This window comes from Brienomyrus brachyistius, chromosome 2 (assembly GCF_023856365.1).
Source record: "Brienomyrus brachyistius isolate T26 chromosome 2, BBRACH_0.4, whole genome shotgun sequence".
In the NCBI taxonomy this organism is placed as follows: domain Eukaryota; kingdom Metazoa; phylum Chordata; class Actinopteri; order Osteoglossiformes; family Mormyridae; genus Brienomyrus; species Brienomyrus brachyistius.
Window position 1 is genome coordinate 18,637,662 of NC_064534.1, and position 25,277 is coordinate 18,662,938.

At 38.6% G+C, this 25,277-nt stretch overlaps 1 protein-coding gene across 1 annotated transcript in view; it reads right to left on the reverse strand.

Moving 5' to 3' along the window:
* LOC125716080 (BMP/retinoic acid-inducible neural-specific protein 1-like) overlaps positions 1 to 25,277 on the reverse strand; it is a 73,040-nt gene that overhangs the window by 32,695 nt on the left and 15,068 nt on the right. The window contains exons 2-4 of the mRNA XM_048988319.1: positions 17,598 to 17,865; positions 3,617 to 3,807; positions 665 to 834 (exon numbers count right to left, since the gene is read on the reverse strand). Of these exons, the coding sequence (XP_048844276.1) occupies positions 665 to 834; positions 3,617 to 3,807; positions 17,598 to 17,815 (579 nt within the window). The 5' untranslated portion in view covers positions 17,816 to 17,865. The remainder of the gene's footprint in view (positions 1 to 664; positions 835 to 3,616; positions 3,808 to 17,597; positions 17,866 to 25,277) is intronic.

The following is a 25,277-nucleotide window of genomic DNA, read 5'->3' on the forward strand; positions in this document are numbered from 1 at the left end:
GTCGTGACTAAATTTAATTGGATCACGCATGAGTCTCCCAAACCACCTTGTGACACTCTTAAGTCAGGATTGACTTTAAAGGGAATTGTTATAGCTGCAGTTACACTGCAGACAGGCAATAGCAACATTTTCACATCAGATTTTCAGAAATGACAATAATGCTAAATAATGCTGTTCCCTCCATGGTTGGTGGATGTGTTCTTCCTGTGTCAGGCAGATTTCTGTGGATACTCCGGTTTCGACATGCAGTTAGGCCTCCCAGTGTCTCTGAAGTATCCATAATATGAGTTTGTGTATGTGCCCTGTGTTGGACTGGCATTTCAGGATGTACCCCCTGCAGTGTCTCTTATGATGGTAAGCGTCAGCCCGCCCCACTCAATCCTGGCCAGGAAAAACAGTCAGAAGACGGATAGATAGATGAATGGATGGATGTTTACAATACAGTTTTTCATCTTAAAGGCACTATTACCTAAAATATAACCAAGAATCTCATATTATTCCCAAGAAGAATATAGCTAAGAGTGGCACGGGAAGCAGCTAAGATTTCTCTCATAGGCGCTTTTACAATGACCTCACAATGCGATGCTCAGACAAACCTGATCAACATGCTCTCATAATTACATATTACATTATGTCTGTCCCATGGAAGGAAAAAAATGCAGACCTTAATAGCATTGGTGGAAATCTGTATCTCATGGAGTTTTCTCATGGTCGCATCCCTGTCTATGAAATAGGAGGATGCAAGCTGATGTAAGGCCTCCACACCCTGAGTTGCATTCACCATCCTCCGGTCCAGCTTGCTCTTGTCCATGTACATGGTCAGTGCCTCCTCACCTGTGGGGGGGGGAAGCACAAGCCTTTTTTACATTACACATCATAAGCAAAATCATTGATCTAATAAAAGAACATGACGTAGCATTAATGTAGCCGTGTGCTTGAGGCATATCACGCTTTGTGTTTACGTTTCCCCCCCAAGTGTAGGTAGTTTTGGAGCAGGAGCCTCATAACATCTTCCAATGAAGCAGGAACCTAATGAGACTATTCAGTGACCAGAAGTGCAACTGCCATGGCGCAGCATGGTGTAGGCAGAAAGAAAGCTGGCGATCCATTGATGGGCTCCGAGACAACAAGGGTTTATTGATGAAACTGAGCTGAACACACTGGGGAAAACCACAAAATGAAGGGACCATAAGGGGTCAAATACTCAACAAGGGAACGCACGGCCAACAGAACCATAAATTAACCCATGACACCGGAAACCGAACTAGGTAAATGGGCAGAGTAACAACACTGACAAATGGAGTGAAGGCAGGCACTTAAATACAATGGTCACAACAAATAACAAGGGGCAGGTATGGCTATACAGGAATAAGGGCAACGAGGAGGTGAGGACAATCAATAAATCCATCCATCAAAAAAGGCACAGGATGGCAAGCAGCAGGTGAAGTAACTAAAAAATAACAAGCAGAGAACCAGGGAACCTAAGAAACACTGATGGTTAACAAAACTATGGAAGGCATAAGGCTGCACAGAAGAAAATAAAACCAGGCACAGCAAGGTAAATCAAAAGTGAGGACAAAAAGCAAAAGACAGAGATACACAATACCAAACACACAGGAACAATACAATAATACATAAATAACAGATGGCCAGAGGCCAGCTTCAAACGTATAACGCGAGGGCTTAGAGACTCTAAGCCAGGGTTCTCCAACTCCGGTCCTGGAGAGCTACTATCCAGTAGGTTTTCTATCCTACCCAGCTTCTGATGAGCCCCACCTGTTCCTGGTATTTGCCTGAGAACAAGTGTGGCTCATCAGAAGCCAGGTATGATAGAAAACCTACTGGATAGTAGCTTTTCAGGACCGGAGTTGGAAACCCCTGCTCTAAGCCATACACTCAACTCAGGCAGAAGGGCTAAGAGAGTGTGATGACCAGCAACGCCTGCTGGCCAAAAAGGGGAACACAAAGGGCAGGGTAGGATGTACACTGACCCTGACAAAAATGTCTTTCATTAACTTACCATGTATTACACAAGTTATACTTATAGTTTTATATTTATATGTAAGGGTCAATGCTGTAACAATTATATCTTGAACAAAATATTCCGGCATACTGTAGTATCTCAGATTCCTGTGAATGATCTGTTGCCAGCAGCTACTTGCCTCTCCATTTGGAAATGAATAGGGTTTCATTATCGCAGCTTTGCCCAGGTGAGCCTAATTAACATCATTTAAATAATGCCATCACCCAAATAGGCCGTATCAGGCAGTCTATGGCCTGTAATTAACATGTTTCACACAAGTGATATTTATCTCATTACATCTTCGGTAATTTCTTTGTTTGTTGGTGTCCGGAAATAAATAAACACATGTGTTCATAAGCTGACATTTTCATCATGAGTCTAAAGTGATGATTATGTCGCAATCTTGATTAAATCTTATACTTAAATTAGTTCTGCTCATTTTCAGAATGTGCATACTAGGAAATTACTATTTAAAAAGATTGTGTACATATCACTCAATATGTAATTTTGGTTTTTTTAAACGAATGAATGAGATAAATGAATGAGATAGTTACTCAACATTATGCGTAACTGTGTCAAAGCATAATGAATGCATAACCCATCTCACCATATTTCCTATAAAAGTTAAATACATACAGTACATGCTGGTCTCCCTAACAAAAAGTTTTGGCATAAGTGATACAAACAGGATCCGATAAAAAAATGCTGGAATTATACACGCAAGATGGTAAATTAAAATAATGAAACAACATGAACATAACACCAAATGATATTTTACAGTGAAACAACAAAATTTCAACAAAACATGAAACTCAGGCAACCATCGAAAGAGAAGCCTACGTTAAGAAATAGAAACATCAGATCTCAGAAAGTGGAACTATGAGCTTAAAGATTTTGCACAGCTCGTAATCATATAAGCATTGATTTCATATTGACTACTTAGGAAAACAGGTGATATTTCACATTTGACAGAATGACAGAACCGCTGACATCACGGTGACAAACATTAGCCATCAGCAGAAACTCAACTTTATCTTTGATGGAATGACGTGAGAAAAGGATTTGGATGATTAGAATTTATTACATAAATAGAAACCTGACTGCCTTTAGCTTGCCGCTATCGTATTCTTATTTCTTCCCCAAGCTGCATACTTTAGCATCAGCATTCCCATTGCTACCTGGTCTTGAATCAGCAGTTTAACTCCATGTCTCCCAACCCCCTCATAGCCTGAGTCAGCTATATATCTGTCACTGTCAGTATAATTATAGAGACACACAGCATCCTTACTCTGCTCCTGTCAGGACATAAAACAAATGCCCCTGAATCACCTTTCTCTGCATTTTATTTCTGCCAACTGACCACCATGACTTGGGTAAAGGATTGCATATATTTTCCCTGTCCCTGTCATGTCTTTCATGAATATTTGGATATTAGAACATGCATTTTCATAACCTCATAATTCTGCCTGTGGGCATAGAAGACCATGTACAATTTTAATAGGCACAACCTGGAAAACATCTCAGCTTGTTCTTGAAAAATGAGAAAGTGCTTATTTAAAACGGTACAGGGAAGAGGCCCATCAGTTTTTTTACCTCCCAGAGTGCCGGAGACAAGGATGTGGGTGCCATATTTCTTGATGATGGTGTCGATAAACTGCTGGGTGGAGGGACGTCGGCCCAGCTGCCTCACGCTCTGCTGGAACGCAGGCATCAGCGGAAGCGGGTTCCGGAGCAGGTCCCTCCTCTCGACGGCAGTGTTCCTCACCTTCCAGCGTCCGAATTCTCTGTCAGTCCAACACAGGAAGTTCATCTGATCATATGTCAGCAAAAGTGTTCAAGTTCACCTGAATTCCACTTAAAAATTCATAGTAAGGTAAGTGATATTATGATATGAATAGAGGAAATGTTCCACACTTAATCATACCATTAAGTAATATTTTCCATGTGGAACCCAGACCCTAAATGCTAACATTAACTATGACAACCTTAACCCCCACCCTGCCCTAACCATAATCAAGCAAGTAAAATACAAGAGTTTTCTCATTTTTAGTTTTTTCATAGCAGTCACTGATTTTTATTAAATTGAGTTTTCCCTTATGGGGACCAGGAAACAAGGTAAGGTATACCTGGACCACACACACATACACACACACACACACACACACAGGTTTGTAATGATATCTTTTTATGCGGAAAAGTCTAATCCCAACATGAAGACCTTAACCCCAATCCAGCCCTAACCTTAAGTATAAGTAACCAAACAAATAAGAAACTTCTGCCAATTATACTTTTTTATTGCAATCACAGATCATTGTGGGGACCTGAAAAAATGGTCGTCACAATGACATAATAAGTTTTTATTACATTGTGGGGAACATTTGGTAATACAAACATCTACACACACACACACATGCTAGCAAACCTATCTAGATGGAGACTCAACATTCATTTCTATGGAAAAAACCTTAATTCCAACAATGACAACCTTAACCCCTACCCATCCCTAACCTTATGGTAGTATGATCAAGTAACCAAACAAAATACTTGTTGGAATTTTTACTTTTTTGATTGCAGTCGCAGTAAAACTGAGGTTTTACAAATGGAGACCTAAAAAATGTCCCCAAAAGTAAGGAAGTTTCAAGTTTTACACACTTTGGGGGCATTTTGGTCCACAAATGTGGTCTATGGAAACCCCCCCCCCCACACACACACACACACACGCACACTACAGTAAGTCTTGCACTAAGGTCAGTTAAACGTGGGGCCGTGACGTCCAGGGAATGCGTTGCTGTTATTCTTTGTCAGCTTGCTTGCCATTTGTAGGCTAATTTGTATGCTCCTTTTAACTAGTCTAATGTTATACTAAATATGCTTATTTCCAGAATTAAATGCTAATATAACAATGTTTTTGTTTGTTTGCTATTGTTTAATATTCACGAGTTTGGGATCTGGCACATTATACAGATTTTATGTGTACACCTCACTGTCCTGCGGGACAGTTTCTTTGTCAGCTAACTTATGTGTGTACATGTAAGCCAAAACCAGCATGGCTACAGTAGCAGTAACTTTTTATCTCAGAAGAAAATCACAATGGCATTTGTATGTATCTGTTTGACATTACATGGGAGTTACTTAGTTATACCATTGGTCTGTTACAGTTTCATGACTCTTAAGTCATGGAAAATGTTGGTCATAATGCAAATGAGATATAAATAGAATATAAATATCAAGACATATAATGAATATAAATAACATGAACGACATTTTAAGACACAAGGAAATACAGTTACTGTACGTATGTAACCACCAAGCTTGTTTGCTTTATAGGAATAAAATGTAGTGAATTTTCTGTGAAGCAGCTAAAATAATTATGAATCAATTAGTTGAACAAGAACAGGAGTTGAAGGAGAACAACCTCACAGGACTCTAATTTTCATAATCAGAAAATGAAAGCTTTAGACATGTTCATTCTTATTCCTGGCACAGAAGTCCAATGGGGGGTGAACAAAAATCTCACTTTGAATCCATGCTCCTCAATTAACTTCCATCTCCACACAGAGAAATGTAATTGCCAATTATACTGCCAAGAGAACAAAAAAAAATCTTGCTGGAAAAGGTTTATAAGTTCTTTGCCTGCATATATTATATATAATGGTTAAAAAACGACTCTCAACTTCAATATGTTGCAGGTATACAAAATGAATCGATGGATGGATTGATGGGTGGATGTATACATTAGGAGTGTAACGGTACACAAAATTGAAGTTTCAGTACAAACCTCGGTTTTGGGTTCACAGTTCGGTGCAACTTCAGTACAGCAGGGAAAACAGACCTATTTTATAATTTATTATTAAGACTGCAAAAACTGCACTACTGTAGGTAGATTATAAACCAAATAGGAAAGCGTCTCTCAAAGTGTCTGAATAACAAAAGCTAACGCTTATTTTCACAATGTAAAAATAAATATGTATTATAAAATAAAAATCAAAGACGCTACATCTTTGGTGTGTGAGTGCATGGTGTGTGAGTGAATGGTGTGTGAGTGAAAGGTGTGTGAGTGAATGGTGTGTGAGTGAATGGTGTGTGAGTGAATGCGTGTGAGTGAAAGGTGTGTGAGTGAATGTCGTGTGAGTGAATGGTGTGTGAGTGAATATTGTGTGAGTGAATGGTGTGTGAGTGAATGGTGTGTGAGTGAATGGTGTGTCAGTGTGCCCTGCGATGGGTTGGTGCCTCATCCTCAGCTCTTCCCTGCCTTGCACCGTAACCGCCAGGATAGGCTCTGGACTTTGAATATGATAAGCGGTTTCAGAAAATGGATGGATGGATGGAAAAATACTACATCATAACCACCATAATGAGCTTAATTCTGTGTTCTTTATTAATACGTAGAGTCATGCATCTGTAGCCATAAACTACAGAGCCCACGAAACCCCCAAAAAAATTGTTATTTGCATACTAAATAATTATATGGTGCACAGAAGATGATTTGTTGTTTCCTCAAGATATCTTGATCATAACGGACAGTTTTACAAAGCCTGTGAAGTTTTTAAATCTTGTGTGCAAAAGATGATTGTGTAAGTCACACAAGATATTTTGTTGGCACAAAATAAAAAAAGAAAAGAAAAAATCAGGATATGCGGGCTCCATACAATTTGTTCATTCACAATAATGTCTTGTACATACAGAACAATTTCTTCCATGCACAAGATTTAAAAATACATATAATTTTTGGGACTTTGCAGGTTCTGTAATAAACACCCCCATCCATACACATAACTGCGTGTCCTATGCAGGGTCACAGGGAGTCCAGAGCCTACAGGGACAAAGCAGGGAACAGCCCAGGATGGGGCACCAACCCATTGCAGGGCTCACTGACACACCAACCACATCTGTGGGTAATTTAACAATTCCAATCATGCCTCAGCAATTTTTTGGAATGTGGGGGGGCACAGTGCCCAGAGGAAACCCCACAGTCACACAGAGAGAACATGCAAACTCCGCACACACTCAGACGCGAACCCAGATCGCAGAGGTGTGAGGCGACAGTGCTAACCACTGCACCACCATGCTGCTCCCAAACACCACACTACTCATACAGTACTTAGTTTTATTGGTCCAGTCTTCTGAACTTCCTGGTAAAAGTACCTTAAATGGCACAGGGAGGTTCAGTTGCAGGGGCTGTTTCCGCTTTGTGCTCATTGTACACACACCCAGATGATGTCATCTCAAATGAGTCTGTATGTTCAATGTGTTTTCAGCAACATATCCGAGTTCACCAAGGCACAGCCAACCAACAGTCTTGGTCTTATCAACTTCTCTTTGTCCAGTATTGATGTAGTTTATAGGGAAACTAAAGTATTCCCAAACTGCCGATTATGACTAACTGTTATGACTGACATACTAAGTTAAGTAGAATTAGACTGTGTCCAAATTCAGGGACCGCATCCTTGGAAGGATACATTCTACGAAAGCATAGCCTTCAAATGGAAAGTGTGTTCAGATGGGATGGTCTGGCTTTCACCTGCTCTTCCCATCCGTATCCTTGGATGGATCCTTCGCAACTTGGTTAAAGAGGGATGCATTTCTGGACTGCATTTGAAGCCAGAAATGGGGCAGCATGGTTGTGCCACTGGAACGTATTTGGTCTTCAAGTACATGTAACAACGAATGATATAATAGTACCGTGAATACATCTCCCGTGTTATGCAATAACTCAACAAAATGTAACAAACTTTCACTTCATTATGTAATACCATGCACATTTTCTAATAATCTGTCGTATTTTGTAACAGACAGGATGAATGTGATATGTAATAAATTTCCCTGCATTTTATAATACACTTTTATGTATTACGGTGATTATTACAAAATGGGGGAGTTGCACTTTTTAATGATGAAAATGTAATACTGTGCATTATGTAATAAACAACCAAAATGGATGTCTTAATTGAAACTTTATTTATTATTAAAGTTATTACATACTGTGGTGTTATTACATAGTGCATTGATACAATGCAGCCTTAGAAGGGCACAGCCAAAATGAGGTACTGAATGGTATGCGATGAATATGTGTATCAAGCATTCAACATCAATACCTGCCACAATACATTTTTTTTTTCATTGAAATTCCTCCTTTCCAATTTTTTTTCAATATTTTCTCACCCAACTCTCTTCCCATTTCCAGATTCTAATAATTGCCATGCAAAAAAAAATAAAATAAAATTAGGAGATGGAAAATTACTCATGTAAACTTCACAAAATTACCAATTATGGGCTGCAGTTCAGCAGCGTGAGGAAGAACAGATTTTTTTACTTTTATTTAACTTTTATTTTATAAAACAGAAAATATGATAAAATAAATAAGAATCAGTTTTCTTTTAAAAGAAAAAAAAAATTCTTTAGTTACATATTAATTTTTTTGCACCAGGTGACACAAATAGTGCAGTAGATGATGATTCAAATTGACGGCCAAAGGAAGACAATGCACAATTGAATGTTGCTTTATATAAAGGCAAGTGCATATAGTGAAACTGACTTTCCAGCTGTGTTACGCTTCTCTAAGCTCTCCAGTATCTGACCGTCTCTGAACAACTCTAGTGCTAACCTTTAACTCCAGCTAATATTGCATTCCTCTGCAGATGCCTGAGGACAGGAACTCTAATCTTGGTTTTCATATTCACATGACAGCTAAAAGTGAAGCCATAAATCAAACGGCAGCAGAGACAATTGAATTCCTGGGTGATTTCTGGCCAGTGTGCCTTTTTTTTTTTAAATGCAAAATTCAGTGCATGTTGCCCAACTGCCTTTCAGATGGTCTCACAGCACTCCAATACTGACTGTGTTCCCTATCCAGCAAAACAAAATGTCTGAACTGCCGCGCCGTTTTATGTAATTCTGACTAAAATTTTGTACTGTCTCAGTAAAGACAACAGACACTATTGCTATTTTTTAAGATCAGTAACCATTACTGGCTTATTTAAAAGTATGAATCAAGTCTAAACATATGCTTTATAATGTTGACTTCAAAAGCAAAGAACATGTAGCTAGCAGCAGCTACATTTCATTTGAGCGGCGCGGTTACATCGGAGTTCAGAGACTAAGCATTCAGCTTCTATTGAAAAAATACTACAAAAAAATTACATTATTTTTGATTCTTTGCATTAGCAGGTTGATTTTTCATTGGGGCGCTGATAGAGTTTTTGGCCAAATGAATTTTTTCATTTAATAAAAAGTTCTGTGATATTAAAATATGTGTTAGGATGACGCAGTTGTAATTTTAAATGTAAGAGCATTCATTTTCTTATACAGCAATTCATATTAAAAACAAATTCAACTATCAATAAATCCATATTTACAGAAGTTTTGTCCAAGTTGAAGATATGTGATAAAATATTTTTCAATAAATATTAACTAGCCCCACAGTAAAAGTACCAAAAATAAGCAAATTTGACAAGAAACAATATTTTTTTTCCCCAGTCCTGAATACATCCATCCATCCATCCATTTTCCAAACCGCTTATCCTACTGGGTCGCGGGGGGTCCGGAGCCTATCCCGGAAGCAATGGGCACGAGGCAGGGAACAACCCAGGATGGGGGGCCAGCCCATCGCAGGGCACACTCACACACCATTCACTCACACATGCACACCTATGGGCAATTTAGCAACTCCAATTAGCCTCAGCATGTTTTTGGACTGTGGGGGGAAACCGGAGTAGTCCTGAATACATCTATTGCATAATTCATCCGATTCTGCAGGTTATTCTTCAAATCATATGTTAATCAGTCTACAATAAAAATAGAACATGGGATATTTTAAAGTTCTAATAACATTAATCATTTAAAAACACAGACAGTACACATAACATATACATGATGAACCCTTTGACTCTAATTCCCCTACAGCAGGCAAAAAAGTATTTAAAAGAGAACTTTACTGCTTAGGTGGTTCACAACTCCTTTATATATAAAATAATTTCATAGCACAATCAATTGCAACAGTCTTTTTTGTACAGCCTTTGTTGACTGGGATAGGCAATAGGCCTCCCCTTGACCCCGCACTGATAAGCGAATGGACAATGAATGAGTATGTTATATACTTTTTTTGCTCTGTATTTGCAGAACCATAGCACGGCGGTATATATATATATATTTTTTTTTTCTGGAAAAAAAGATCATCATATTATTATGCATCGGGACATAGAGCTATGATAAATGTTTGAAGTTCTTTCATATTACTACTTCTTCAGTGGTCATTCTTCAGTCTGGGCTTTTTAATATGACAGATGCTACCCTGGTGATGCTTGTGACACGCTAATAGAAGCTTTCTCAGAATTGGCTTTCTGCTTTCCAAAATGATTGCCAGCCATTGAGCTACCCACTTATACACAGCGTCTACTTTTTTTTTTATCAATCTGTAAATGGGTCTGTAGTCCCTGTTGTATATAGAATCACATTTTCCAGAAAAAAAGAGTTCTGCTACAGAAGGATGTGGATGCACTGCGGATGTGCGTCCTTGTATGTGTCTAACAATAACTGCTCTTGCAAAAGAACAGGTTTCTCCCGGAATTTTAACTGGCAGTCATCAGGTTAAATGTGAGCCCTTAACGAACATGTTGCATTTCTCAAAGTAATATTCTCAGGTTAGAGAGTCTGCCAGAGATTAGTTATAGACACGATGTTTCCTGTTTGTTTTGTTTTTTTTGTTACCAGAAATGTTGTACAACTTTAGAGTTTAATAACAAACCGCATTACATTTGAAATACATGAGATGACCAGATACTACTTGCTGAAATTAAGCATTGCATTTGCTTTAAAAAAAAAAAAGGTAATGTACACCATCTCTGCATATTTTAGAAGTTACGACACATGTAATACTTAAGTCCATGAAATATTTCAGGTTTTGTTTATTTTTCTCAATAAAATATGTTTGAAGGAAACATTCAAAATATTCCTCAGGTACTTCCATCCATTTCCTTTTACAACATTCAGCCATCACTAGCAGTTATCTGAGTAATATTTTCTGAAATAAATGTAAAGAAAAGTATTAGCGCAGATATTTCTGGCCTTTAGGTTAGTTACTGTACAGTTGCATATGAATAAGACAGATGGCTAACTGGAATGTTTCTGCTGACTAATCAGTTCAAGGGTCACTGCCATCTGCAATAGAAATGGATACACTGGAACTGTTTGAGATTTCCAAACCAAATAGTTATGGATGGATGGATGGATGGATGGATGGATGGATGGATGGATGGATAGATAGATAGATAGATAGATAGATAGATAGATAGATAGATAGATAGATAGATAGATAGATAGATAGATAGATAGTATTAATTTCTGTAAGTTATACTGTAAGGCATTATACATGAAATCTTGGAACGTTACACATGATGCTATAGATGAAATCTTGGAAGCCACAGAATGGTTTAACTGTGTGCTAGATTATTAATCACAGTTATTCTAGAATCTGCTCTATCGCTCTAAGAGTTTGTGACTGGCATGTGTCCCTTGTGGCAGAATGCTATTCTCACCACAGTGATGTCAGTAACTCTCTCTGGATAACAGCTCCAAAAGGAATCTATCCCGCACTTTGAAATTAGTCAGTGCTTAACCCTGACACACTTTCCAGCTCTATTTCTCAACTACTTACACGTTTTTCCCTGTAGTCATTAACTAATTCCTTGGTGGGGGATGATTATCAGAGATTTGAGATGGATCAGATGTAATTCCCTGTTTAGCTTAGCATTTACTTTTGTTGCATCCATGATGTGTCTCAGGAATGATTTCAAAGGCGGCCCAGTTTAGGATGTTTCCAAAATGTCAGGATCTGTCAACTGACAGCTGCATTTACCCGCGGGTATCCGTCAGGATGGTGCAGCAGCTTTATCCATGCGCCTGCTCTGTTGTGACAGAAAAGTCGCAGACATGCTATCGAGGGTGACCTTTGCTCAGCCAAATTCCGTCCAAGGGCTCTGGAGTTAGAGAGGGTGCATGGGGGTTGTGTTGTGCCAAACGGGAGCCGGTAATTCTTCCTCACCTTCATTCCGCCCCCACTCCCTAGCCAGCTGCTGCAGCAGCTAAGGTCTCTCTCCCCGTGGAGAAATACGCCGCAACCTACCTGCATTGAGGTCACCTTGCTGTGTTCCTTTTACCGCCTTTGACTCTTGCTAATTTTTCACATGTAGAATGCTTACAGATGTAAAAGCCAACAGAGTAAATCTTTCACAGAGGTTGTAAATCATTGCCTTCGATAATGACGAATGCTGATCTGGCAGCGGTAAACAGAAGCCAATCTATCCACAATTTCGGCTGGTGAGATTTCGAGAGACCAGTAAAGTTCCTCCCAAGAAAAATGGCTGGATTCCATGCAAATGAAAAGTATCTGCGTACTAATATAGTTTTTATATCTTTTTATTTAGACTTATTACCAGATGTCAGATTAAGAAACGCAAAAAATTGCACAATTTATTATACTGCACACACATGCCTTTGGTACTAGTGTAATTTTATACTGTATGCTGAAAATATATGCGCAACTCAAAAATAGATGATGATGATGCCTTCTTCTACTTGGGGGGTTTGGCCCCCTGCAAGTCAGGATACATTGGATACTGTACGTTGCTGGAATGATAGGTGGTGGTAGTACAGGTTTTGGTTGTTGAGGATTTTTTTGAAATAGTGTATGACAGTATAGTATCTGGAGAAATGGCACAAAGAAGATATAGTCTATTGGAGTTATGCTACTATACTGAAAGAGGCAGTAAAATGACAGGTTTATGAAAAGTTAAGCTATGAAAAAAGAATGGAAGTAACGGTATAAAAAAATGACAAAGTGTCAGTGGAACTGTGTGACCTCATCCTTAGCAGTAGATTGGTTAAGATATAACACATCCAAAGAAAGGGGCAGCATGGAGATCATTGTTTCTGTGGAAAAAAATCAACTCAGAAACAGCAACAGATAGTTCAATAGAACCAAATGCCTCCTCAGTGACTGTCAATTTCATCATTCAACAGATCTAAAATGTGATTTATGATTAAGACATAAATGGCCAGCAGAAGAGATCTCTGTGATTTTACGAGAGTGATGACTGGGCTGATTCAGGGGCACTGCGAGAGTCTTTGGGCCCTATGAAAGCATATCATTTTGGGCCCCCAACTCAATCCAGTGATGCTCTAGATATTTTAGGGCCCCTGTCACAATTGAAACTAACCCTTGAATCAAACTCGTTTATGGCACCCCTGGGCACGTTTTGTATGAGCTCTAGTGGAACACTGACTATCGTGATATCATCATGGGATTCTGAGGGAACGATGACATAACTCTGAACCATGTATGGAAGATAGCCAATGGTCTGCCATCCGTCAGCCTGTTCACATATATCTGTTATATTTCTCTATTTACATGAATGAAAGAGAAGGATATTCCACCACAGTAAAATATTCCATTTATACTCGACCACATTGCAGTCTTTCCTCTAAATTTATGTATTATAATAATAATAGTAGTAATAATAATAAGAATAGTAATAATTTGAATAAATGCTGTTGATGACGATAAACTGCAGCTGAAAAGCTCATCATACACACATACAGGCATATATATATATATATAAAAAAAAATATATATATATATATATATATATATATATATATATGAGAAAAATAAATGCCGTTTCTTCTTGGAAATCTAATTCAGCCATAAATAAATGGGGCCTGCATTAGAATAGCTGTTTACTCTTCACCGTCACATGCTTATTTAGTCAAGGAAAAAATAAGCATGGAGAAAAATTTTTTGTTTCCATAAATCAGGCAACAATTGAGAGTGATGAGGAAAAAAACTTCTAGGAAATTGTTTCTAAAATGGTGATGCCTTTTGTAAATCTTGAAAGAACAATTCATAGGAAAATGTTAGCTAACATTTTTTACGACAATTCACTTTGCAGACTTAAAGAAATGTCATGATTATCACAGCAGCTTTAAGTGAGCTGTTTTGTTCACATAGAGGTAGTACATTAGATGAAAAAACACTTAGAATTACAAGTGGTGGAGGAAAAATATGGCAATGAAAGATGTTAATTCCCAATGAGGCCTTTTCACCTTTAAATAAAAACTGCTTCTTGGTTATTACTCCTATGGCAGAATGTCAAACTGTGCTTAAAACAGCTGTCCACCCACCCACCTATCCATCCATCCATTTTCTATACCCGTTTGTCCTATGCAGGATCATAGATGTCCAGAGCCTATCCTGGAAGCTACAGGCGCAAGGCAGGGAATAACCCAGGACAAGGCACCATCGCAAGGCACAGTACTTAATACATGGTTACCTAAAAGTATGTGTTCTATCTCTTCTTTTTGTATCTGGACTTAACCTTCTTAAGCACCAGTGTACTGTAAAACTTATGGTATGTACATTAATAATATACAGGTCTGGAAAAAATTAAGAGACCACAGCAAAGATTTTATTAGTTTTACTCATTTTTCAATTTATGGGTATGTGTCTATGTAAAATATGCATTATTCTTTGCAAACTCTAGCCTGGTTCTTCTCTGTTTCTCATTAATGAAGGGCTTCTTCCTTGCTTTATGGGTCTTCAGTCGTGCTTCTAGGAGCCTGAAACGAACTGTCCTAGCAGTACACCTCACACCACTGAATCTTTCCCTTTCTTTTTGAAGGTCACTTGAGGTCATCCTCAATTTATGAGACACTACCAGATAAGTTGACAGTCATCTCTGGCATTAGAAAGTTGCTTCTACCCTCTATCTGGCTGGTTTTGGGTTATTGCTAGTGTCTCCTGCTTCACCTTGTAGTTGTGTGCTGCTGTCTTAAAAACTTTGAGCCTGGTAGCAGCCTGCCATTCAGTGTAGCCTTCTGCCAGCAAAACCAGTATTAAACCAGGATTTAGAAATGCAGATGAGTGGTCTCCTAATATTGTCCAGAGCTGTATAATATTTGTTTTTGCCATTAATTTACTTATTGCATGCAGTATGTATATAGTACGGTGCATTTTTACAACGGGGCTAAATAAATTGTTCTTTTTTCAGCTGATCACTTATAACTCTTTTATAACAGTCATATAAAATCTTCAAATGAGCACATGAATGGCACCTAGGCATCTAATACTTCGAACACCACAGTTCTCAAACCAGCTAGTAGATCACCATGCAGGACCATTCTGTAGATCATAATCAATTAAAATGCTTGTCAGAGCATGTTTTTTATGCCTAATGTATTAATGTGTTTTGCATTTTTACGAGATACCACATATGTAAATTAAATTGTGTTTTGCTAACAACTTTTGGTTTTGAGACAATAGCTATTAATTGCTAATCCATTGCCATTTAAGATATCCTACCACTGAAAGCACAGTCGTCCTGCTTGTCAGCTGTCTCACATCTTTTTTACTAAAACCTTCAATTTTTTTCTAATTAAGCAATTGCCAAATATGGTCTTTTCCACAAATTCAATAAATATCAGCATGACAGACCAAGGAACCTCTATGAAACGTAAAGAGAATTACTTACAAACATAAGCATTTTATATTAAAGGATGAGAGGGCTATCTGTACTAATTCTTTAAAAAAGTTTATTTTATTATTATCTTGATCGGAAGTTTAACATTCATTTTTTAAAATAATTTGCCCAGTGGCAGGTCATGTGGGTTTACAGTATTCCCAGTATGCATTGGTCAGTATCTACCAAAAGTGGCCCAATGAAGGCCAACTGGTAAACCGGTAATGGGGTCATGGGCTCATAGATGTGCGTGGGGAGTGAAGGCCAGCCCGTCTGGTCCAATCCCACAGGAGAGCTACTGTAGCACAAATTGCTAAAAAAGTTGGTTATGATAGAAATGTGTCAGAACACACAGCGCATTGCAGTTTGCTGTGTTTGGGGCTGTATAACCGTAGACCGGTCAGAATACTCATGCTGACCCCTGTCCACTACCAAAAGCACCTACAATGGTCTCCTGAGCGTCACAACTGGAACATGGAGCAGTGGAAGAAGGTGCCCAGCTAACATTTAACGTTGGCCCAACGTTGGTAGAATGTCGAACATAATGTCGGCCCAACGTCATTAGCAGATTTTGGCCGGACGTGCATCTGCATATCGGGTTTACGTCAACTCAACGTCTGCAGCGAACATCAAATGCACGTTGTCCCAACGTGCAGTAAACCAAGTAGTGATAAGCAAATGTGTGCAATTCCCTGTGGCCAACGTAAAACCAACGTCCCACGGACATTATGGGGACCATGTGCCAACCTACTTTCAATGTCTGGGTTACGTCTTTTTCTGTGGAGGGATAGGTTGTAAAGTTCATCTTGATCTGAAAAGAAATCTGTATAAATTCGATCTTGGACATAAAGTAAAGGTCTATGAGACGTCTGCCAGACGTTACGCCGACAAAAATTTGGACGACATCAAGTGTATTTCATCGATTCAGAAAGAAAGGAAATTAGCCTGTTAAAAGGCAGTTAGTGTATCTAACAAACAATAATATCCAAAAATCTTATTTTCATTACGTAGACCATTATGTTGGCCAGACGTTGTGTCGACGTCCGCTTTTGACCATCGACATAACGACCAACAGCCGACGTCGGCCCAACTAACCAATGCTAGCTGGGTGGGCTGGTCTGAAGAGTCATGTTTTCTGATGGATGATGTGGATGGGCGAGTGTGTGTGTATCGCTTACCTGAGGAAGAGATGGCACCGGGATGCACTATGAGAAGTAGGCAAGTTGACAGAGGCAGTATGATGCTCTGGACAATGTTCTGCTGTGAAACCCTGAGTCCTAGCATTCATGTCAGTGTTACTTTGACACATGCCACCTACCTAACCATTGTTGCAGACCAAGTACACCCCTTTATGTCAACGGTATTTCACAAAGGTAGTGGCCTCCTCCAAGATAACATGCCCTGCCACACTACAAAAATCGTTCAAGAATGGTTTGAAGAACATGAAAAAGAGTTCAGCTTACAGGACTTAAAGGATCTGCTGCAAATATCTTGGTACCAGATACCAGAGGACACCTTCTGTGGTCTTGTGGAGTCCATGCCTCGACCGGTCAGAGCTGTTTTATGGTATTAGGCACGCGGTTTTAATGTTATGGCTGATCGTGCAGTTACTCAAACGAAATGGCCATGCTATCATTTTTTAAAAAGTAGCCGAAAATATAAAAGAAAATATTTTTTTCAGATTTGTAGTTACCATAGAGGGGATATTAAGTATATATTTGTACAGTATTTTTTATGTTCATGAACGGTTTATGTTTATTACAATAAAATTTGTTTCCCTTTTCACTAAGATACCATTTATCAAACTGTTATTCCTCTGGTGGGTTGCGGACAGGGTAGTTAAAAAATACATATATTTTAAAATTTTGTGTAATATTGCCAAATTATGTCAGCAGCAACCTCTTCCAGTCAGCAAGTTTCATGGATTATATGTACAGTATATGGTTCAAAACTTAATGACCAAGGGATAATGTGGGTCCTGAGAACCACTGTTTTAGCATGATTCATAATGAAAGGACAGTTGTTCTCAGATATGATAAGGTACATCTTGAAGCAATACTTACCTATAAATTTTATATCTGGTTGTAAATCCTTGACGGTATCTTTCCACAAAGGAGAGGTAACTCCGAGAGTGGTGGAAAGGCCCGCGGTCAGAGATGAGCCAATCAAATTGCTTGGAGACATGTTGCTCGGCAACAGATGGATCCTGACGGGAACACTGAACTGCTATATGGTCCCATATAAACAGGAAGCAGATGAACTCAATAAACCTCCAGTTCATGCTTTTCTTTCAGCCACTCTCTGCTCATTCTTGCTCCATTCTGTGGAGACCTGCCAAGGGACATAGGGATATCAACCATTAAAATCATCTCAGAACTTTACAGAATGCTTTACCCTTTATATTATTACCCTTCTGTATTCTTACAGTCATGGAATTGATGGTTCATACTCATTTATTTCTAAATTTCTGCAGAAATGTGAGGTTGTATTAAATTTGTTTAAAAAGTAGAAAACGATGTAGCTGATGGTATTACTGCATGGCACAGTTAATGCATGATTGTCCATTGATCCATTAATCCATCTAGCTTCCAACATATCCTGGTCACAAGTAGGAGGGCAGAACAGGAGACTGTCCCATACTGAATAGGGCAGTATTCACATCATTTTATTCACATCATCCAGATTCATTTGACAGTAAATCCTTATACAAAAATAATTGTTCTTATGTGGCATTAATCAATATTGTATGATTTCTGTCCCAGACATCTTCAACAGACACACCAATGAATTTTAAGTGCAATATGTCTAGTTACTCAGTGAACTACGGGATATTTTTATTGAATAGTTAGAAATGTATTCGGCACAATTAGAAAATTAAACTACAAGGAATACATATTCCTTGTACACTGTATCAGTTTACTCCACTAAAAATCTGTAAAAACATGTAATGATATATAACTGTAAAAAGTCATATTTTACAAAATGTAATTTATAAAAAGCTTCTGTTGCAGTTTATTTAGCAGACACTTGCCCAAAGCAAAACGCATTTTGAGAAAGCAAGGGTTTTTGGTTCCTGGGTTCAGGGTCTTCCTCAACAGTGAAATCTATATTATCTGAACCGATGGCTTTCCAATCACAGGCACAGTGTCCCAACCCCCTGAGCTTATGTGTTTATTGGAGATCACAGTAAACAATTTGAAAGAGAATTTTTAAATATGCTTTTTGAGTGATTTATTTCCTGTTCTTATATTTATTGAATTATGTGTCTTGGTGAATACTGTTGGACCTTGGTTCTGCAATATGCCATGAATTTGACCATTTATTAAGTTTCTTTCACATTATTTCACCAGCTGGATTCACTTGGAGCTGCTATCACGCACAGGTCTAAAACCCGTTTGTCACAGGTCCTAAAGATTTCCGCTCCAGCGGCAGCTTTCACATAAAATTTGTGTTAGAGTGGAACGTTTTAGTCCTCTAGGACCAGCCTGCTGCTTACTGTACAACATTCACATAGTTCTCTTTTCACCGTTATAGGTTAGGAGTAAAAGGTTGCCAGTTTGAATCCGGTGGCCAGCAGAGTAATCATGTCACATCTGCGTCACCGAGCAAGGCTCTTAACCTCAGAAAATTCTGTTGGATAAATGGATGACTCCATGTTCTGCCCCCAAAGGTCACTATCACCTGTGTATTAGAGTGCCTCATAGAAGAGCAAGATGAGATATGTGAAAACTAAAGTGTCTCTGAAATGACAAATAAAAGTATTATTTTATAAATATCTGAGCTGATCAGCAGTAACTGCAAGGGAAAGGAATGAATTCTGACTCATTATGGTAAACTTTTAAGTTAAATTAAGATGATATTAGTCTGTTTACAGCCACCCCAGGAAAATAAACTAACGGCCCACTACTGCAATCACCTGAAGAGACTTACTGTAAGCGTATTTGTATGCAACTTCATTTTGTTCTGAAAGAGTTGCCTGACCTTCAGAAAGCACAGCTCAGCATCCCAGCACAGTAATGAAATTCAGGGATTGTCCAAAGCCAATCACACCAATGCCTACAATCAATGGGCAATTTAAAATACATTGTAATACATTAATGTGCTGAGTTACTGTTCCAATTTACCTGTACCTGATTTATCGTCTTCTATCATTTTCTGAAACGAGCCAGTGGACTGCAGCAAGAATCAATACAGAACCACAGGAAACCTGCTTTCAAATGTCACATGCAAAACCGTAATGTGCTTGAGTCTGCTGACTGAATGCCAGCTGCAGGTGTGCGAATACTACACAGGGTCCTTCAGCAACCCCTTGAAAAAGGTCAACAAGGCAGGTCACTGGGATAACTGTAGTAACTATAACAAATCAAAATGAATCAAAGCATCATTCTCTGAGGCAGACATGTTGAAACTTTGCTAGAGAAGTGACTCCCCTGGATTAGAAGTTTCATTAAAAGAACGTACAGTAAAACCTCGGATTGCGAGCATAATTAGTTTCGGAAATGTGATTGTAATACAAAGCACTCATGCTGTATATCAAAGCGAATTTTCCCATTAGGAATAATGTAAACTCGGATGATTTGTTCCACAACCAAAAATATTCATAAAAAATTATTAATACAAAATATAAAGTAAAAATACATAAAACAAATTAAGCTGCACTTTACCATTGAAAAGAATCGTGGATGGTATGAGGGAGACAAGAGAGAAGAGGAGGGTTATTTTGTAGGACGACTTTCACTATAACTAACGGAATCACTGCTATCTGTTGGCTCACTGGAATCTTTTTCTGTTTGTGTGACTTTAACAAGGAACCTATCCAATGACAGCCGCTTTTGCCTCCTTTCCGATTTCGCGGAAATGTGGACATTGCATTGTCGTTAAACAGATTCACCGCTCACACTGCTACACCCTTATTCGGGTGGTGCTTTTCTACTAAATTTTGACTATACAAGTGAGACACGTCAACTGAGACCAAGCATGAGAAACTATTACCCACAATCCCATAGTGAGAGAGAGAGAAGAACCATCGGCTCAGTTGTGATTGTGTGACGCTCGGCAGACAAAGCGTATACATAATACTCATATTGCAAGACGTCACTCGTTTATCAAGTTAAAATTTACTTAAAATTTTTACTCGTCTTGCAAAAGACTCGCAAACCAAGTTACTCGCAATCCAAGGTTTTACTGTTTATGTAGCTATAAAAAGAACAGGAAAAACTATATTTCCTGATTGAAGATATCACAAAACATTTCTTCATTTTAGCTGAATCATTTTCATGTCTAGCACTTTGCATCTCTTGACTGGAAATGTCTGTTCATTTTGAGTCCAATAATCCAGTTGCAAAAGTGTATATTCCCATTGTACTAAAGCATCTCTGATGCATTCAGCAAACGCAAATTAAACTGTCTGGCAGCTTAAATCAGACGTGTAAGATGAAAAATAACTGTCAAGTGTGGACATGATGAACTTTTGTCACCTGCTGTCGGAACAAATCGTCTGCTTAGTCAGTGAGCAACAAGCTGCGAGAAAAAGAGGGGACATGTGGGAACCTGCTGATCCGGAGCACAATCAGCAGGCCTGAGTGGAGCCTGCAAAAGCCTGATCGGCTCTACAAGCTGCTGTCCATCGTCACTAGGCATCCAAGTGTTTATTGAGGTTATACAGAAATATAGTCTAACACCTTTGTTTCTAATTACCAGGCCATTTAATAATTATAAACTGCTGATTTCATAGTCAATCTATACATATGATTTTCAGTAGATGAGTCCAAACTTTTGACTGGTGCTGTGTGGCTGTGTGTGTGTGTGTGTGTGTGTGTGTGTGTGTGTGTGTGTGTGTGTGTGTACTGTATACCTTACCTTGTGGGGACCAAATGTCCTGGTCCCCATATGGAAAAACTCTATTTTATAAACATCTATGACTGCAATTAAAAAACTAAAAATGCAGAAACTCTTGTATTTTGCTTGGTTCTTATGGTTATGGTTATGGTTAGGGCAGAGTGGGGGTTAAGGTTGTCATAGTTAGCATTAGCATTTTTCTGATAGAAATGAATGAACGGTTCTCAAAAAGATACGATTACACGACTATGTGTGTGTGTCTGTGTGTGTGTGTGTGTGTGTGTGTGTGTGTGTGTGTGTCTGTGTGAAAACGTGCACAGTGTATGTATATATGTATGTATTATAAAAATTGCAAAACTCAGGAATCTATTTCACACAGTCAGTCATTCATCTCATTCTCAATTGTAGTGTCAAAATAAGATTGATTTGCAATATAAAAAGCTGGGTCATTAGAATGTAAGTAAATGATTTGCAATGCTTCTGACAAAAAAAAATGACCATTAAATTGAGTTGCAAAATGAAGAAAAAAAACACTGGTATTAATGTACATAAGCATGTTTTTTCCCCATGTAGAATTTATTGTAAACCATAAAAGTCACTGAAATATATAGTAAAATATAAGCAGCAGGTACATTTTATTTCTTAGTGGTGGTTAATATTATATAAGGAAAACCCATTACATGACAGAAAACATTATAAATGGTTTACAAATGCAGCCCTGAAGGAGCTCCAGCAACCAGTAACAGGGAATTTGCTGCCTGAAAAGCCAGTAACGTTAGGGCATACCAAACGTCATCCTCCCCTTCTGCAATGGACCTTTTTTGAATGGTACTGGAGCCCAAAGATTGCATTGCCTTTAGGCCGATACATGAGCAGTAACTGCAAGCACTAAGCCAATAGGTCAGAGCTCAGAATCTGTAGCACCTACTGTGTTTCATGAGCCACAAATGATCCATCCAACATGAAACTGAACTGAAAATCTGAACTCAAGATGCTTTCCCCTAAATTCACACTTCAAATGAAGCTTTCATGAAAGCATACACCAGAATGCCTAACTTCCACGCCTGAAGCATGATATACCACACAGATCAGAATCAACCAGAAATAATAAAACACTCTTATCAGGTACTTCCCAGTAGTATTGGCATTCAAACCAAAATGTGATGTAGAGGAATTAGGCAAGCAGACTTACAGTTACAGTTAGCAATTAATGACCCTCATTTGGGAACAACTAAAAGCTGCATTACAGTATGAAGAAGTATGAACAGTTTCTGGTGTTTTCCCTTTTGAAGAACAGTAATTGGCTGGAAGAGGCTGTTTCACCTGAGTGGGCTCATTTATATCCTCTAATGAATGGCGTATTCCATTTTTCTTAAAGTGTCAAACAGCTTATAAATCTGAAGTGATAGAAACTACATATACTGTACATTTGCCTAGTTGCATTCCACTCTATTTAGGGCGACAACTGCTGCTACTTTCCAAGGACTAGACCCTTCTCGCATGTACTATATCTGTACATATGGCTTTCGTCAGGGCTGAGTAACCCACTGCAACAAGGAGATCACCTTCAGCCAGGAGAGGTGAACCTGTGCAGTCAGCAAAGCTAAGCAGTACTGCTGTAAGGTCGCCTCTCTATACTGCTGCAGAGTAGAGATACCAATCCCCATCCTCAGCTCTGTGTTCTGGGAGACTGGGAAGCAGGTCCTCTAAGCAAGACCGGAGACTAAGGGTGGAAACACGATATCAAAAGGTAATATAGACTCTGAAAGAGAGCCAGCAAAAGTTCACAACTATGAACACGTGTAAGTGCTTGAGTCCTATGGAACTCATTGCCCCTGGACATTAGATCAACTACATAAATCGTGCTTTTTAAAACCAGATTGAAAACCCATTTGTTTTCACTTGCCTACCAATATATATATATATATATATATATATATATATATATATATATATATATATTACTGTGTCCCTTTCATGCATTTGTATGTATTTTGCTGTGTTGTATTATTTTATTGTTCTTGTGAATTATCTACCCTTGTACTGCACTTTGGTCAGCCTTGGTTGTTTTAAAATTTGCTTTATAAATAATACATATTTACTGTCAATAAAGGAAACAACCCGTAAGATGCGTTGCAGCTTTCAGCACTAGACACATCACCATTACTCGATATCTCCAAGGGTACCTACTTCTAAATAACTTGCGCAAAATATACTGAAACCAGTGCTGAAAGCCCAAACAGGTACTGCTTGCTTTGCTTATTTGGAGATTGGCTAATCAAATCCCTCTGCAAGCTAACAAAAAAAGCATCTGGTATGTCCTGGAACTGTGCAATAATCACACAATTAGTAAAAGTCTAAAGTCAAAGTCTAAACACTGTAGCATGTAGTCACAGACATCAGCTACTAGCGCTGACATAATGAGCAGTTTGGAGAAGGGTCACAGAATTGGCATGCAATCAAGTATAGTGCTCCTATATTAAATACATAGGGGGAAATACGTGTGTGGTGCATATTTTATAAACAATGTCATGTACCCTGAGTGGAATGGTTAAGGTGAAGAAGAATGTCATGCTTTGGCAGGAGGGTGTGCTGGCTCGACTTACACAGTTCTGGCGAGCCTTTTTAGTGCAGTGATGTAAAACGTTACCTACAAAATAAATCTACCTGGAGACTACAGATTTCCCATTCACCAGGGAAAGAGAAATGTTGTGTTTATTTATACACTAATAGTCCTCAAATCCCATTTTACCGACCAAGGAAATTGGTTATCCTGCCTAAGCTGCAGACTTCTGAATTTCATACTTTCTGGACTGATACACCTCCTGAATAAAAATCTACAAATTGAAATCTCTGGTTACAGCAATACACATTTTGATATAACCTCAATGCATCAGTTTTGCTTTATAATCCAAGGAAAGAAGTTTCATTCGTTCTAAAGATAAATAGCTCCCTCCTTCATACGTATGAGCGCCCTTAGAGAACAGCATGTCAATTACATCCCAGAAGGAGACAAAGCCGTAAGCCTCTGTTACATTACAACTTTTTGCCTTTCTCCTGCTCTTGACTTTAACACTAGCAGTGCAGTAAGCGGACACAGTGCTGGATTCCTCACTTCCTTAAATAGCACAAAATAAATCATTCTGCCGACTCAGAATCTGTACATATTTGCTGACTGAAGTTCAAATCTGCTGACGAAAGTTCCACCCCACTCGTTGCCCACAAGGGTTTTCTGTATCAGATGCCGTGATCAGTGCTGTTTATTTGACAGACTTAAACCCGAAAAAAAAAAACACATGGGTCAAGGCAGTTATGAAAGAAAGAACAGCAAATCCTATTTTCTGATCTACTGTAAGTGGATATGAAAATACCAAGTTGCTGTTACATTGCTCTATTATCCAAAACGTATAACCTTAATCTGTTAATATGCCATTAAGGATATTACTATATACTTATTGGCTGGAAAAAAATGTAGAGCAGAGCATGTGAGAGTAAAAATAATCTCAATAACTGTTTACGGGCAGCTTAAACTCATAAAATGGTACAGGGCATGAAAAATTCAGCAGGCAGTGAAAGAGCACATTGGTCTTCTAAAACCTTAATATTATTACTATAAATATATCCCTCCAAGCCGTAAGAGCTTACATAGTGAGCCTGGGTAACAGAGGGCATGTGGCAGAGGTGCCAGGGCCTGTGCAATGGCTGCACTATGAAAAGCTATATGAAAAACACAGCCTGCAAGGGCTTACTTCTGTTTCAGCGAGCTATGATCACTTCATACATTATACTGTATGAGAGCGGCAGCCAATGAACAACATGGAAATGTGCTCACCTGGCCATCAGTAACAGGACAATGGATGCACTCTTACTACAATGGTTTGAAAAGCAGCTAAATGTATCCTCTT